The sequence below is a fragment of the Theobroma cacao genome, chromosome 8, assembly GCF_053813885.1.
Source record: "Theobroma cacao isolate CCN51 chromosome 8, ASM5381388v1, whole genome shotgun sequence".
NCBI lineage: Eukaryota > Viridiplantae > Streptophyta > Magnoliopsida > Malvales > Malvaceae > Theobroma > Theobroma cacao.
In genome coordinates, this window is record NC_142646.1 from 28,034,053 (window position 1) to 28,049,826 (window position 15,774).

Below are 15,774 nucleotides of genomic sequence, written 5' to 3' on the forward strand. Positions count from 1 at the left end.
TCTTTTGGTCTTATTATGTTGTGTAAGAATATCAGCAAAATGTATATTAAAGGAGCAGTCGTTGTTGCTATAGTGCGGAAAATCTTAGGACATAAAATAGCGGTGGGGAGAGAAGGAGGGGGGGTGGCGTGAAAACTTGGTGTCACGCCGTCCAAACAAACCTTTCAATTCATTCATCTGCCACCCCACGCGCAATCAATAACCTCCCTAATTCCCTTCCTATACTATATATATATTTATAGGCTCACTCTCTTTCTTTGCAATCAAAATATTCCACCACCCTTTTCTCTCTAGATTCCTCTTCTGCATAGTTTCTGTAATTATCCTGTCCCTTTACAACACACTATACTTTCCCTTCTACCTCTTGCTGCAGGTTCAATCAAGAGTGTCAAAACCCCACGGTTTCACAATATCTTCATCTTGTGAGTATGTTTTGGTCTAATACCTGCCAGCAACTTTCTTATACAGTTGTTTGTGATAAAGGGTTTTCTCTTCTTTGGGTGCATTTTTCTGTTATTAGGGATAGAGTTGTCATGCACGCATGAGGTCCCTATGTTTCCAAGTGTATGGACATATATTGGGTTTTTGTCACTCATGTTTCTTAGTCGAAATCCAGTAGGATCAATGTGATAGGAGATCTGAATGGAGGAGATTTGAATCAATGAGTTCATGTAAGAAAGGATAAGCATGGGTTTTAGCCTAACACAGGCAGTGTTGAGAGAATGAGGAGAGATGTGGAGAGGGAGAGAGCTAATGATGAGCACTGTCATTGTTTTAGCATAAGGCGAACGAGGGGAGGAGGTGGGTGTGAAAACATATTCCACTACCACGAGCAATCGGAGTGCACTGCACTCAAAGAAAACATACAACAACATGCTTGTGCCAGCAAAGTCAAGCTTTTCGGCAACTTTTCTCTTCCATATGCTTTGCCTAAGCTCATGCAACTCATAAAATATTAAAGTAAAGACTATACTTAGGATAAAACCCATTCATGTTTTTGGTGGGTTCCACACATATGTAGCCTGACATTCTTTGGCCAGGGACCATCCTTGGGTCCCATAAAGTTACATCATGATCATCATTATGCACCCACTATTTAATCAAAAATAGCTACTCTCTTGCAACTTAAGAGTTGAGGAATGAGCTTTCTGTAATAATAATAGGAATTAATGATAATAGATTATGAAAACAACATACATAGGCAAAACATGTGCGTTTACTTCACTATCCCTTGTGAGCCTTTGGAATTTCATTTCATTGAAGAGCCATGTCCTCCTCCTCCTTCCAACTTTCCTTCTATTTTAGGCTTACGCCAAAAAGAAACTTCAAGCCGCCTCTGTTTGTTGAGAGAGGAATATTCACATAATCCCCTCATATTATTAGGTGGTTTTGCCAAGATCCAATATAAATGTGTACAAAAACAAAAGCAACATTGTTAAAACCTTGGGAAGAAACTTACTTTATATGCTTGGGTTATGTTTTTCAGGAGTAGATCCACGATGGAGCTGGAGTCATGCGTGCCACCAGGCTTTAGATTTCATCCCACTGAGGAAGAACTAGTAGGTTATTACCTCAGGAGAAAGATTAACTCTCTGAAAATTGATCTAGATGTTATTATCGACATTGATCTTTACAAGATGGAGCCATGGGATATCCAAGGTATTGTATTAATGAATAAAGCAACTATATATGATGTGTAACGTATATATATATATGACAGGATCATGAGATTTTGAAAAGTTTTTACTACATTTTCATTGGTTTCTTTTTTCTTGATTTGAACCAATCAGAATTTAACTTGGCAGAAACCTATTGGTCTTAGGGTTTGAAATTTGGAAAAGCAAATATGAAAAGCACTCCTTTTTTAGTGCATTTTTCCCTTAGTCGTCAACTAATCAATATCACCATGCCATGCCATACATTTACAAGTTGATATGACTATGATGCAAATTAGAAGAAATGTAGTAATGCCTAACGAACCAAGGGCACCAGGAAAATGACTGCTTTAAGTGGGTTCTGGTTGATTTCCAAAGCCAGCTTTTATATTGTTTTTTCTTGATGTTTTGCAGGTAGATGTAAGCTAGGGTACGATGAACAAAGCGAGTGGTATTTCTTCAGTCATAAAGACAGGAAGTATCCAACAGGAACACGGACTAATAGAGCCACTGCAGCTGGATTTTGGAAGGCAACAGGGAGGGACAAAGCTGTTCTTTCAAAGAATAAAATCATAGGGATGAGAAAGACCCTGGTTTTCTACAGGGGTCGTGCACCTAATGGGAGGAAGACAGATTGGATCATGCACGAGTATCGACTCCAAACTTTTGAACATGGACCGCCACAGGCAAGTTTATTCACCTTATCTTATACGTATCTCACTGAAGATGTTACATATTTTTAGAGCACCTAATACATAATGTCTGTCACCGATGTAGCAGTGCTACATTCAGAATTCATTGTCATGGCTGCAGCTAGTCTGTCACTAACGCATAGGTTATGAATTTGTACTTACTGGTAATCTATAGTTGAGAATTAGAAAGTAATAGGCACTGCTTTGCTTGGACAATAGTGAGGGGAATTGGTCAATATATGTTAAAGGGGGTGTTTTTTTTTTTTTTTTTTTTGGAGAATGGAAAAGTCATCACTCATTACTCATTAGCTGCACAAAATTGCAAGCACGCTTAGCTTGACTGACTCAATCTTCCAAATGACAAATCATTTTAAAGTGATTACTTACTGTGTCTGATAGTGCGTTTAGTTCTTACTAGAAGCGCCATTCAAATCATTTTGTTCCCTTTGGAAATATGTTACTGATGATACAAAAGTTTGCAATTTGCAGGAAGAAGGGTGGGTGGTCTGCCGGGCATTTAGAAAGCCAAGTCCTAATCAAAGGCAAGGCTTTGAAGCATGGAACCATGCTTACTATATCAGAGATAACAGCCATGTTAGGCCTCCAATGTCAATTTCAGATATAGTAAGTACATCGCATCATCTTCATCCGAATGAAGGATCAAGTTTTCATGATCAATCCTATGGTTCGGAGCAAGAGCTTGTTTCCAACCACAATGTCTTGGACAGCCAACAAGTCGTTGAACTCCCACAACTGGATAGCCCCACTACTGTTTCACCAAGTTTGGCAGCAAAAGAAGGTTTCCAGCGGAATTTCGTAACAAATTATGAGGATTGTGAAGAAGAAAAGAGCAATAACAGTAGCCAATACATTGACTGGAAGCACTTGGACAATTTTCTTGCCTCACAGCTGACTGATACAACATCTTATCCATATCAAACTGCGCCACTAATACCCCAAAACTACGAGCTAGATGCTCAAGAACACGTTAGCCACCTGCTTGGTTGCTTCCCTGGATCATAGCGGAAGGCCCAAGTTTCACAATTTATTTATGCAAAATGCTGATCCAACAAAGCTAAAAGCTCCTGTCTCAAATAGGAACTAAGTTTGAAAAGTCCTTCAGATTTACATAACATTTGCATGCTAAAAAAGTAGAGTAAGTGTAGTCGAGAAAGAATGGATTTCTTATGATAAAAGGAGACTTTCCTGCAAGCTTGAGAGGGTGTGTAGAAAGTTTCACTTTACCTTTTTTTTTTTTTTTTCTTTTTCCATTTGTTATGCTTACAAAATTGTATATTGCGCAATAGTGCATATATATAAATGACTTTGTAATAATGTTAATCTTTTCTTATGAATTTTGGCATTTTTTTTCTATGCAAGTTATAATAATAAGGTTTCTTGATGTGTATATCAGTGCATGTGATTTTTCACTTTGGTGCAATTTATGCAACTTAAAATTTTTTTGGTACTTTATGAAAGGTTATTGAGTCTTAATTAGTTATACATGATCAGTCACCCTTATCATAAAATTTATCTGTATTAATTCTCAAGTCAGCTGCAATCATAATTACTTTGTGTCTGTTTGTATATATACATATATATGTATAATGTATATTATAACTTAGTATTACTGTTCCATGATAGTTAAGAATTTGAGTCTTATTAAGCTGGGAACACCTTCACCATGCCATTAGTCTTGCCCATTCCCTCTTTTGCTAGCTTATCAGCCTCTTGTTCCCCTCCTTCAGTATGCAAGATCTACTTTCTCATTCTCTAAGGTGAAGTGTCTGGTCTTTGTACCCATTTGATAGCATTGGTCAGTCACTCTCAATGATTAATGCATGAGTATTTATTCATTTTGATGTGACATAAATTAGTAAAGCTTCTTTAGTCTGTCAATAACTCTGTAGATTTGGATCACCAATGTCTATGAATTTTGAGAAAATAGTTAGAGTTTCTTTGTTGGAATCCTTGAGAATTCCACCTATATCGGCATCTCCCTGAAATTTCGACATGCAGCACCATCAACATTAAACTTTAACTTCGTATATACTAGTTTGATCCAACTGGTATTTTGTTATATATTTTGTTTCCATTGCCTCATTTTATCCTCCCAACTTCCAAAATTGTAGATTTTTTTGCACTTTTTTGTGTCAAGCGCAAAAATTCTATGAAAAGCCACCTTAAGAATAATTTTTGAAATCCATTACTCATCCCAAAAATTTGAACTTTTTCTATTTCCAACAATCACACCAAAATTTGATGAAACTTACATGAAAAATTTATTAGAGGTGAAGAGGAGGGATAAAATATTCTCCACAAAGTGGAGCATGGTCAATTTGTATGAACAGACCAGATAAGGGCACTTGCATCACTACCATTTTTTTTCAATATAACTCCTTTCCGAAAACTTGATCGCTCTCTACCAAATCTCCATATCCATTTATTAAGAAAGTTCAACTTTTAACTTCAATATCCGTAATATATATTGCACCATGGTCTTTATAGTTACATACTTTGCTCCATTCCACATGATATAAATTTATTCCTTCTCATAACCTCCCCCCCCCCCCCCCCCCTAATAAAAACCTTCTTTGCATTTTACCAAGCTTGTGTTTTACTCTCGTTGGGATTTTAAAAGTTGACATAAAAAATAGAGGTATTTTAAAAAATAGTTCTTAAAGATAAGATATTTTAAAAATAGCTATCTTTATAATTTTAACTATTTTTAGTCAAGATGGACAAAATTACCATGATGTTACAAGCCATGTACAAAAACCTATAACAAGTCATAATTAGCGTATTACACGCTATGTACAAAAATATGTGACACGTCATGTACAAAAACCTATGACAAGCCATGGTTAGCATGTTACACGCTATATACAAAAATATGTGACAAGTCATGATTAGCTTGTTACATGTCATGTACAAAAATATGTGATAAGTCATGTACAAAAACCTGTAACAAGATATGGTTAGCTTGTTACACGCCATATACAAAAACCTGTGACAAACCATGGTTAGCGTGTTACACGCTATGTACAAAAATATGTGACAAGCTATGGTTAGCTTGTTACACGTCATATACAAAAACCTGTGACAAGCCATGATTAAATTGTTACGCGCCATGTTGAAAAAAAAATACTATTGTTGCACGTCATGGTTAAAAAATGTTGTTACACGCCATGTTGAAAAAAAAAATTATTGTTGTTACACGTCATGTTGAAAAAATATTGTTGTTACATGACATATTCAAAAACATTTTGTTACACTTTAATGCCTAAAATGTTGTTGTTACTTACGAATCAAAACTTCAAATCCTCTCAACTTTTTTCTCTTTTTTTTATTTTTTTGACAATTTGGCACAGATTAAAGTGTTTCTAACATGTTTTCATAAATCAAAATACAAATATTTTTTATCTAAAACACCTACTTTGACTAAAAAAAAAAAAAAAAAATCTTTGAAAGCCTAGATTTATAAATTTCAAAATTTTGAGTTTATTGGTATCTAGGTCCCGAATTGATTCAATTAAAAGCTATTTCATACATTTGTGATTATTTCTACCGTTTTAGTTTTATCCAAAATACCTAAAAATCGAATTTTCCAAACAGCCACCCACCCAAGCACGTCAAAACCATTGCTTGGTGTCTTGAAAGCGTAAGAAAGAGAAATCTGAAAGCGCGGGAGAGAGAAATCGAAAGCATAGCAGACACATGCCGAACAGAGAAATCGATAAAATTTGAGAGACTGAAATGGTGAGAGAGAAATCCGAAGCACAAATGGGAAGAAATGGGGAGACATTGTGATGAATCGTTTAATTTATTTGAAATAGTTTAAAGGGTATTTTCGTCAAATCATGACTAAATATGGTTAAAAACAGTTAAACTTATGTTGATGGTGCTAGGAACGACATGATTAAAGCATCAACGCAGCGGAATAAAGAATGGTTGAAATAAAAATAAAACCATACCTCCTACCTTTGAATCACCGTGGTTGTTTAATGCAAAGCTATGTACCACATAAAATCAGAAAAAGAATGTACCTTTTCAAGTGATATCGTAATCAAATAGATTCCTTTTAGTGACAAAACACGAACACCTTTGGTGTGAAAGAATCCCAGCTACTCAATCGCTTGCCCTTCAATTATGCACACACAATTGCAACGGTTCCTTCTCAAGGAGAGAGCTTTATACGACGGGCTCGTGCTAGCAAGTGGACAACGATTTGTCATCTTTTCTTCTTTGATTTCCAACAAAGAATCAAAGGAGAAGTTTTCAAAAGAAAATAAACGTCTCAAGAGTGGCAGCACTCAAGAGAAAAATCTTCTCCACAAAAAAAAGAGTGGCTATAATGTGATATTTATATCTAGGTTTAACTTATTAAAATTTGCAAAATAAGTCCTTAATATTATAACAATTATAATATTTAACCAATACCTAATTAAACTTTTTTAAGTAGGTCCTTAATAGTTAAAACCTAGAATTTGATTTAAGTCTAACTTAAATCATCACACTCTCAATTTAATTCAAATTGCCACCTTTGTGTGTGACCCATTAGGTTCCTAATATGTTGGCAATGGAATTGAATTATAATTTTATTAATTAATTAATTTAAATGAATCATATTCAATTTTAAATTAACTAATTCAATTCCATATACCATGATTGGCATCTAGTAATGCATCTGGCCACCCAATTGTTAGGAGAGTCAAAGGATTTTTTGACAACTTTTCAGTGTACAGTTTTTCAATGTAATTCATTCCCTTATCATATATCCCGAAGATAATAAGAGCTTGGTGAAGTGCCTACTCTTATTGATCTCCATATTTGTTCTTGCAGTTAGATCATTAGCTTTATGGAGACTTATGAAACTTATTTCATAATCTCCTAATCACCTTGGCCAAGGATTTGATTAAGCTAATATCAACCAAAAACTAATGAGATATTTCCCCTTAAATCACTTGGGATGATGATTCCTATCTTGACCACTCATCTGCCTTCACATGTTTCATCCTATACCCAAAAGCATCTTGTTTTGACATTCTTGGTTAGGCACCCATAGGGATGAAATCAAAACATAGCACTCAACACATAAGACAACCTAATGTCTCAAGTCTAGGGAGTATTTACACAATTGACACATGAGAAGTATTGCATAGACACTTGAGTGAAATACCAAATGCACTTCTCATGGCGGGTCATGTTCAGTGAACTCGCTCTCCCATGGCAAGCACCCACATGCTAGTTCCAAGTATCTTTATACTTCAAACTATGAGAATGATTGCTTACTTCACAAGTAAAGAACATAACATGTGTCAATCTTTGAGCATTATTGATGCCCTATCTCAATAATACAATGATCAGAAACTTTTAAGAACAATACTTTAATGCATAAGGATCTCATAATTATATCCCAATTCAATTCCTTTGCAAGGCATATATAGTTCCATGGGCTTTATCTACATAAGTATAAAAAAGTAATTAAATTACAAACTTATGGATAAAGAACTACCTCAATGTTATTATGAATAACAAAATGTCATACATGAATATCTCAAAATTGCAATTCTCATACAACCACAGATTGGCTTGTAGGGCTTATACTAACATATGGTTACTTTTAAAATGTTTTTATCAAGAAATGTCATTTCTCACAATTTCTTCTAAAAAAAACCAAAAGACTTACCAACACCGATCTCAACAACATCACGTGCCCCCCAAAGATAACATTTTTGCTTTCGAACCTACAAACTTAGCTTCAAATCGTTTAATCACCACTTTTCAATTTTTCATAGAATGCTCAAGGGCACCCAAAGGAATGCTAAGGTAAATGGTGGGGAGATTTCCCATCCTACATTCGATTTTGTTTGCCCATTCCCCTACCTTTGATTGTCCATACCTATACTAATGAGGATACTCTTCTGATAATTAATTCTCAAAGCCTGTTTGGCTTGTTTTTTTTTAGCTTAAAAACTATTATAAAATTCTTATGAAAAATAATAATTTTTAAAATTAAGCTAAATCTATTTGGTAAATTTACTTTTATAAGCTTTGTTTTTTTATAAATAAGCTATTTGGCAAAACAATTTATGTAAGTTCTAATTTTAGTTAAAATTACCATAAAATGGTATTTAATAAATAACTTTATATTAATTAGAAACTCCTTTGTTCACTATGGAAAAAAGTTAACTTTATTTTTTATTTATTTAAAAAAATATTTAGAAATATAAAAAGTATTTTTATATAATATAAAATTTATAATTAATAATAAATCAAATAAAAATGGAAATGAATAATGTTGGGATTATTTTTAATTAATGAGGACATTTTTTAAACAAAAAGAAAATTCTCCTAAAAAGGAGGCATGTTTAAAAAAAAAAAAAAAAAAAGAAAGCCTAAGGCTTTTTTTTTAATTTTATTTTTTAAAAAAAAGTTACTTTTTTTTTCATGAGCTTCTCAAAGTCTTTGTTTGGTATGTCTTTTACTTTTATGAGGTAGATAAGTTGCAAAAAAAAACCAAGCCAATGGTCAATCTCGAAATCACTTGAAAAAATTTCAAAATTCTTCAAACATTTTGCAAATGTTCAATTTGTGATTAGCAAATCCCATCATATCGTCCACATATTGCAAGTGGTTGCAAGTGGAATATCGATAACCCATTCCTTTCAATTTGAATGGCTATACACAAACTAACCTCCATTGCTTTATACATCAAACAATTAAATGTTTTCGTCACCATGTTGAACAATAATGGCGACATTGAACAATCTTGACGTAAACCTTTTTGCATCTTGAATTGTGCCCTAAACCCCATTCACAAGAACTAAAACCAAGGCAGTCAAAATACATTCTTTCACCCATCCACTCCATTTGTCACCAAACCCCATTCTAACTATCACAAAGTCCAAGAAGTTCCAACTTTCCAACTTACATTGCTATATGCCTTTTCAAAATCGACTTCAAATATCAACTTTCCTTTTCTCTCCTTTTTAAGGTCTATAATCTTGTTAGCTATAATTAATATTGAATCCATCAATCTCTTAAATGTGAATTGATTGGTGCAAATCACTTCTCTAATCACTTGTCTCAATTGGTTAGCGAAAAGCTTAGTCATAATTTTGTAGATACTACCTATCAAACTAATCAGTCTATAATCACCAAACTCAACCAAATTTGTAAATTTTGAAATTAAGGCAAAAAAAGTTGCAAAGAATTATAGGCTATGTTTGATAACCTGAAAATATTTACAAAAAGTAAAATATTTTAGGTCAACGGAAAAATTCATGTTGACTTGAGGAAAATGTTTTACTCCTTTTCCAATCCTTCTCCTATTGCATTCCTTCTATTTGGGATCGATCCCATAAACCTTAGGATCGATCTCACAAAACAACATTGCCTTCCCCTCCTCGTAGGATCGATCCCTTAAACCTTGAGATCTATCCCACAAAATGATCCCCACAAAGCATCATTTTTTTATATAACTATTTCACAACAAAGTGTTATTCAACTATTCAACTATTTTTCTTTTTCTTTTCATCTCTTCATTCATTATTCTTTTCCCAACAAAGCATCATTCACTATTTTTATTCAACTATTTTATAGGAATTATATCATCTATAATTATTTTTTATTAAGATACTATATAATCTTTAATATAATACAAAACAATTAAGGTCAATTAAAGAAAAAATCTTCTATAAAATAGGAAATAAAATTTTCACCTATAATAATCTCTCATTTATTTTAATTTTCAATTTATGATTTATTCACTTACAAATTAAATAGTATAACAATACGATCAGAAATAAATAAATAAGTAACAAGAGTTAAATAATATTTAGATAATATTTCTTAATATTGAAAAGAAATATTTAGGATGTCTTGTATAATTGAGGAATGTTGATATTGTTATGGTATTATTATTAAAAATTATTGAAGATGGAAAAATTTTTTGAAGATGGGGTCATGATGCAAAATATTTCTAAAAATGATCCAAACAATAAAAAAATTATTGATAGTTTATTCAAATAATAAAAAATATTTTACATAGAAAAATTTTAGGCATAATACTTAAAAAAAATATTTAAACTATTTAAGAAAATTCAAATTAGCTTTTAATATTTTATTATGTTCAATTAAACTGTTATATTTTTATTTTAAACCAAATAAGGTCTTATAATTTACAGTTGACTAATTGTTGTTAATCAATTATTATTTTTTGTCATTTTATATCATATGACGTTAATTCAGTAAGAAAACATATCATAATAGATAATAATATAACTATATGACATTTATACTTCCCACGTCAACATCACGTTAGCATCACATGGGTGTAAAATAATAAATAATAATTTAGCTAATAATATTTAGTTAACTATCGTTCTTAAGGATATACTTGATTCAAAATAAAAATAAAAATATTGATTAAATATGATAAAAAATAAAAAAAAATTATTTGAATTTTTTTTAAATAGTGCAAAGACTTTTATTATGTTTAAATTTTTCTCAAGTTTTCTTTTTTAATTGGAGGAGGGGAATTTAAAATTTATTTTTTAAATAAAAAATTATGTATCGATTAATGAATTAAATACTCGGATGCAAGTAAGTGATTTTTATGTTACGGAAATGAGCCATATATAATTAATAAGTTAAATTCCCTCTCAAAAAACTTAACTAAAAATAATTAAATTCCCCCTCAAAGGGACAGCTGAAATTTATATACAAATAAAGCCAACCGCTACCAACTCCACTTTGTAACATCTAACCAAAAAAGGCAGGAAAGAAACGGAAATGAAAACCCAAAAAAACAAATAAAAAAAATTAAAATTAAAGCATTTCCAGCTCTCTCTTCTCTTCCTCTTCATTAAAAGATCCAGACGCATTGCTTTAACACATTCAATTTCAATTTCTTCAAAATTAGGGTTCTTAAAACCCCCCCTTTCCAAAGCTTCCAATCCCTCATAAAATGGCATTACAATGATTCTCTAATTGATTCCACAAATTTTCCTTATAAATTTTTATTTTTTTGGGGGATCCCAAGAAGGTCCCAACAGCTTTGTCTGTCTTTTTGCCGATTCGTCCTTGTCGGTGTTGTGAAAATGGCGGCGCCGAGGAATGTGTTGAGGGACGAAGAGAGTGCTGCTGTGGCATTGTTGAACAACAGCAGCAAGGAAGACGACGATTCCCCGTCTGGGAAAAGGTTAAAATCGGAAAGGTTTCCGGTTTCGAGATGGGAATTGGCTGCCTTTTTTGGGGTTTTCTTGATCTTTTCTGCCGGTTTGTTCTGCATCTACCTTACCATGCCCGCCACCGAGTACGGGAAACTCAAGATCCCACGTTCCATCTCTGACCTTCGCTTGCTCAAGTAGGTTCCTTCCTTTTGTTTTTTTTTTATTTTTATTAAATTCTTTTGGTGAATGTACGATGCTTGGAGTTTTGAGATAAGCTTATATTTGTGTTAAATCTTTCTGGGTTTGACGAATATTGTAGATTTTCGAAATGCCCATCTAGGATTTCTTCTTTTTTTTTTTTTAAGATTTTAGAGCTACAAAGCTCTATTTGGATTTTCTTTTTTAAGCTTATAATTCTAGCACAAATCGAGTCGTGCGAAAGTGAAACAGTCCTCCGTTTGTGTTAGATTCGTGGATTTTAGATACTAAAATAGTGAAGATAGCTATAAAGATGAAATTAAACTCTGTCATTTCTAACCATGTCTAATTTGGATAAGTGCTGGGCAAAACAAACATTAATACATAACAGCCAAGGGAAAATGAAAATGCTCTGCCGAGAATGATGCCCTGAGGTAGTAAATGGTTGCTTATATTTTACAGTGATACTTACGTTGTCGCATATACATTAATACTGAGTGACTGAGGACTTGAAATGCAATCTAGGGTTAATTATAATTTAGCTACCTTCTAGTGCTTATCATTGCACCTTGTATGTGTAAGAGTGTTTAGCCCATTAGTGGATGGCGTGAGGAAATGCTGTACTGCAAATTAAAGGGAGCATATAGCATACATGCCTAGTATATAAATGGAACAAATGCAGTAAAATACTAGATAATTCTCATAAATAAACCTTATATAGCGAGTGGTCATTTTTTGAGGGGATCACATAATGAGAGGACAATTTCTTTTTTTTTTTTTTTTTGTAAAATTATGGTGGCATCATTTCATTTGGTTGTTTTGGTTGTATCTGAGTTCTGCTTTCATTTTTTCTCATGTGAAATTCCACCATTGAGTTTCATTAGATTCTCCTTCCATATATATGCTATGATTGTTGCCCGACTTACCATTCTTAATTTATTGCTGTTATATGTTTCAATTTTCTTATTTATTTGCTGCATTTTGTCTACTTTCGTGTCAGCACTTCTTTTTCTGTGTTCATATTTTAACTGCCACTCATTTTACTAAATTTTGTGCCTTTATTTTTGTTCAGAGATAATATTGCAACATATGCAAAGGATTACCCAACACAGTTCATTTTGGGTTACTGCTCAACTTATATCTTCATGCAAACCTTTATGATTCCTGGAACAATTTTCATGTCTTTGCTAGCTGGAGCTCTTTTTGGTGTTAGGGGCCTTTTCTTGGTCGTCTTTAATGCCACAGCTGGAGCATGCTCCTGCTTTTTTCTGTCTAAGCTGATTGGCAGGCCCTTGGTTAGTTGGTTGTGGCCTGATAAATTAAGATTTTTTCAAGCAGAGGTACTTTCTTTTTTATCCTTGTTACTATCGTTGGAACTTGTGATGTTTGTTGTCTTTTATTTTAGAATCTTTCATTTGTTTTGTACTACCATCTTTTTTGTACCTGAATTAATCTGCATTGTTGTGGCATCAGATTGCAAAACGCAGGGACAAGTTGCTCAATTACATGCTCTTTCTGAGAATTACTCCTACTTTGCCCAACCTATTTATCAATTTGGCTTCACCAATAGTTGACATACCGTTTCATGTGTTCTTTTTGGCAACCTTTATTGGCCTAATCCCAGCCTCCTATATAACTGTCAAAGTAAGTTTCCTGCACCTGTGCCACAATTATTTTCTCTGCTGGTTTATGCTTTGATTTTTTTTTTTCTATTCTTTTTCTGCTATTAACAAAATTGTCATCTTGATGAACATGGTCATCTGAATTGATTTGTTGAAGAAAGCAGATACTCATATCTTATCCAATCTATTGCAACAGCTAATACCATATAGTGTGGTTGTTATGGCATGATAGTTTTATGTTGATAAATTTAAAAGCCTTTTGGTGCCAAGGTGTAAATGTTGTAGATTGTAAGCATGTTACTTATAACAGTTCTTAATGATGGAGACGGAGCAATAAATTTATGAATGGTGCTTATGTTTCCTCACAAAGTATTGCTAAAAATGAAAGGATTCAGGGCTTTCTAACTAAGTAAACTCTGTTGTAAAGGCTCAGATGAATGAGAGTACTGTTCTGAGCTTTGCTTTACCTTAGCGAGCTCCAGATAGGAGGATTTCTTGAAAGTTTTAAAATAATTCATGTGAATTCTTAACAACATGGAGTGAGAAAAGTTCTACAAGATTGATATAGCATATGACGTGAGGCCATGGTCTGTCTAAGTGGGGTCATTGAGCCAAATGCTTGGAGTCATTGAACCATAGGGACTATTTTGGGTATATTTTAGTTGAACAGTTTACCAAGTGGTGTGTCAAAAGGACTATAAGTTTTCTTGATAAATTGGAATGCGTATGATGTGTTGTGGGATTGAAGTAGATGCTTGTTATATAAAGCACTGATTAGAGTTGTGGTAGGTTTCTTACCATAGCATATATTATTGAAGATTCATGGATGCCTTGTCATAATGAAAGTAAAGCTATTTCAGATAGAAGTTCAATAGGTATTTCATTGGGATATATTTATTTGTCTCCATTATAGTCGGTTGTGGACTGTAACTGAATTAGGCATTTTCAAATTGGAAATAAATGAAGCACATGGAGTTTGTGGTAAGATTCAATTTGATTCAATTTATTGGAGTCATATGTAAGATGTGGAACGATGATAGAGAAAGATTGAATCATGTTCTCAGATAGCTTATCTTTGGGATTTTTCTTGAAGGATGTTAAGAAGATATCTACAATGCTTTTGTAGAACTAATTTTGGATCTTTTTCTATGTTTGAATGGATACACTTAAGATTTCGCTGCACAATTTTGATGCTTAAACAGAGAGCAAGTAGATGCTAAGCGTAATGGACTATGGATGTGATGTCCCCCAGTGTCCACTAAAGAATGGATCTTCTTGAGATTGTCCCTACTGGGCCAATAGCACATAAATATAATTCCACTTCAGTGAGGTTCTAGAAGAATTGAACAGGATTTATCAAATCATTCCAATAGAAGGATCAATGAACATTATGTTGATCATTTGATGACCCCTTCAGTTTCTTCTGTTCACTTTATTATCTATGGCTTCTTTATTTCTTTTTATGAGGTATTTGTTGATGATGTTGAATAGATGTTGGCTTAATTTTATTCTTTTGATTCATGACTCTCCTTATTTCTTCATTCAGGCTGGCCTTGCTCTTGGGGATCTCAGGTCTGTAAAGGATCTCTATGATTTTAAGACATTGTCTGTGCTTTTCCTTATCGGATCAGTCTCCATATTTCCAACCCTTCTGAAGAGAAAGAGAATATATGAATAAGGTTATGTTGGTAAAGTTTGCAGCATCCTCCTGACAATGAGGATTAAGAATAGATATATTGACAATTTCAATATTTAGGATCCAAGAAAGAATAGAGCCATAGATCCTTACCTCTGCAGCTGAATATTGAAGATCTAGCATTCATCTTGTGGTACACAGGGGGCCAGTGTTGACACAAATGATGAAAACACAAGAAATTCCTTTTGGCAATTTTCTGTTTAATGTAAGCTAGCTCAATCATCTCCCAATTGGATTATTTACAAACATTTGGGAGAGTCATACGTTCTCTAGACGTGTTATAGTCCAATTACTCTCTTGACAGTTTTACAGACAGCACTACATGATAAAAGATCTTGCTGTAGAATATGTAAAAGCTGTACTAATATAGTATATTCAGTAATAATACTTTCAGTAGTCTTTTTTCACTTCAGGTTATTGGTGGTTTTGTGGCTGATATTTTAATTTGCCTTATGCCATGAATTGCACGAAAATTAATATTTTTGGCCTGTGGCTTTGTTATTTTCCCCATCAATCTTTCCTTTCAATTCTTTCTTTTCTTGTTCACATTGTGCTTAATTTTTATTGAACACATTCATTCCCTTTCTTACCAATGCAATGGCCTGTGCCACTTACCGTTTTCCAACCCCATACTGTACCACTCTCCTTTCCATGAAGTATCCGCCACCCTTCGTCTCAAACTCACCCGCCATTACTGTTCCCGGCATCGACCCTTTCTTCTTCCTAGAAAATCGG

The 15,774-nt window shown here is 33.4% G+C and overlaps 2 protein-coding genes across 4 annotated transcripts; both read left to right on the forward strand.

The window, feature by feature from the left end:
- Positions 1 to 277: 277 nt before the first annotated feature.
- VND7 (vascular related NAC-domain protein 7) lies at positions 278 to 3,732 on the forward strand. 3 transcript variants are annotated; one of them, XM_088808785.1, is made up of 4 exons: positions 278 to 422; positions 1,487 to 1,659; positions 2,070 to 2,345; positions 2,841 to 3,731. In XM_088808785.1, the coding sequence occupies exons 2-4, from the start codon at positions 1,500 to 1,502 to the stop codon at positions 3,368 to 3,370; spliced, it is 966 nt and encodes a 321-aa protein (XP_088664911.1). In that variant the 5' UTR covers positions 278 to 422; positions 1,487 to 1,499; the 3' UTR covers positions 3,371 to 3,731. The 3 variants fall into 3 exon arrangements, with proteins under 3 accessions (XP_088664911.1, XP_088664913.1, XP_088664910.1); XM_088808787.1 differs by lacking the exon at positions 278 to 422 and adding an exon at positions 1,290 to 1,383 and having other exon boundaries at positions 2,841 to 3,732; XM_088808784.1 differs by lacking the exon at positions 278 to 422 and having other exon boundaries at positions 1,440 to 1,659; positions 2,841 to 3,732.
- Positions 3,733 to 11,089: 7,357 nt separating this feature from the next.
- On the forward strand, positions 11,090 to 15,451 carry LOC18592950 (putative membrane protein At4g09580). Its single transcript, XM_007019923.3, has 4 exons — positions 11,090 to 11,717; positions 12,794 to 13,061; positions 13,195 to 13,365; positions 14,890 to 15,451. The coding sequence occupies exons 1-4, from the start codon at positions 11,452 to 11,454 to the stop codon at positions 15,019 to 15,021; spliced, it is 837 nt and encodes a 278-aa protein (XP_007019985.1). The 5' UTR covers positions 11,090 to 11,451; the 3' UTR covers positions 15,022 to 15,451.
- Positions 15,452 to 15,774: the final 323 nt, after the last annotated feature.

Bases quoted from the DNA above. Each gene is read 5' to 3' on its own strand.
- LOC18592950 (XM_007019923.3), top strand. From the start codon at position 11,452: ATGGCGGCGCCGAGGAATGTGTTGAGGGACGAAGAGAGTGCTGCTGTG. The intron at 11,718-12,793 runs GTAGGTTCCTTC...ATTTTTGTTCAG, and splicing joins TCTGACCTTCGCTTGCTCAA to AGATAATATTGCAACATATG. The intron at 13,062-13,194 runs GTACTTTCTTTT...TTGTGGCATCAG, and splicing joins TAAGATTTTTTCAAGCAGAG to ATTGCAAAACGCAGGGACAA.
- VND7 (XM_088808784.1), top strand. From the start codon at position 1,476: ATGTTTTTCAGGAGTAGATCCACGATGGAGCTGGAGTCATGCGTGCCA. The intron at 1,660-2,069 runs GTATTGTATTAA...GATGTTTTGCAG, and splicing joins GGAGCCATGGGATATCCAAG to GTAGATGTAAGCTAGGGTAC. The intron at 2,346-2,840 runs GTTTATTCACCT...ATTTGCAGGAAG, and splicing joins ACATGGACCGCCACAGGCAA to AAGGGTGGGTGGTCTGCCGG.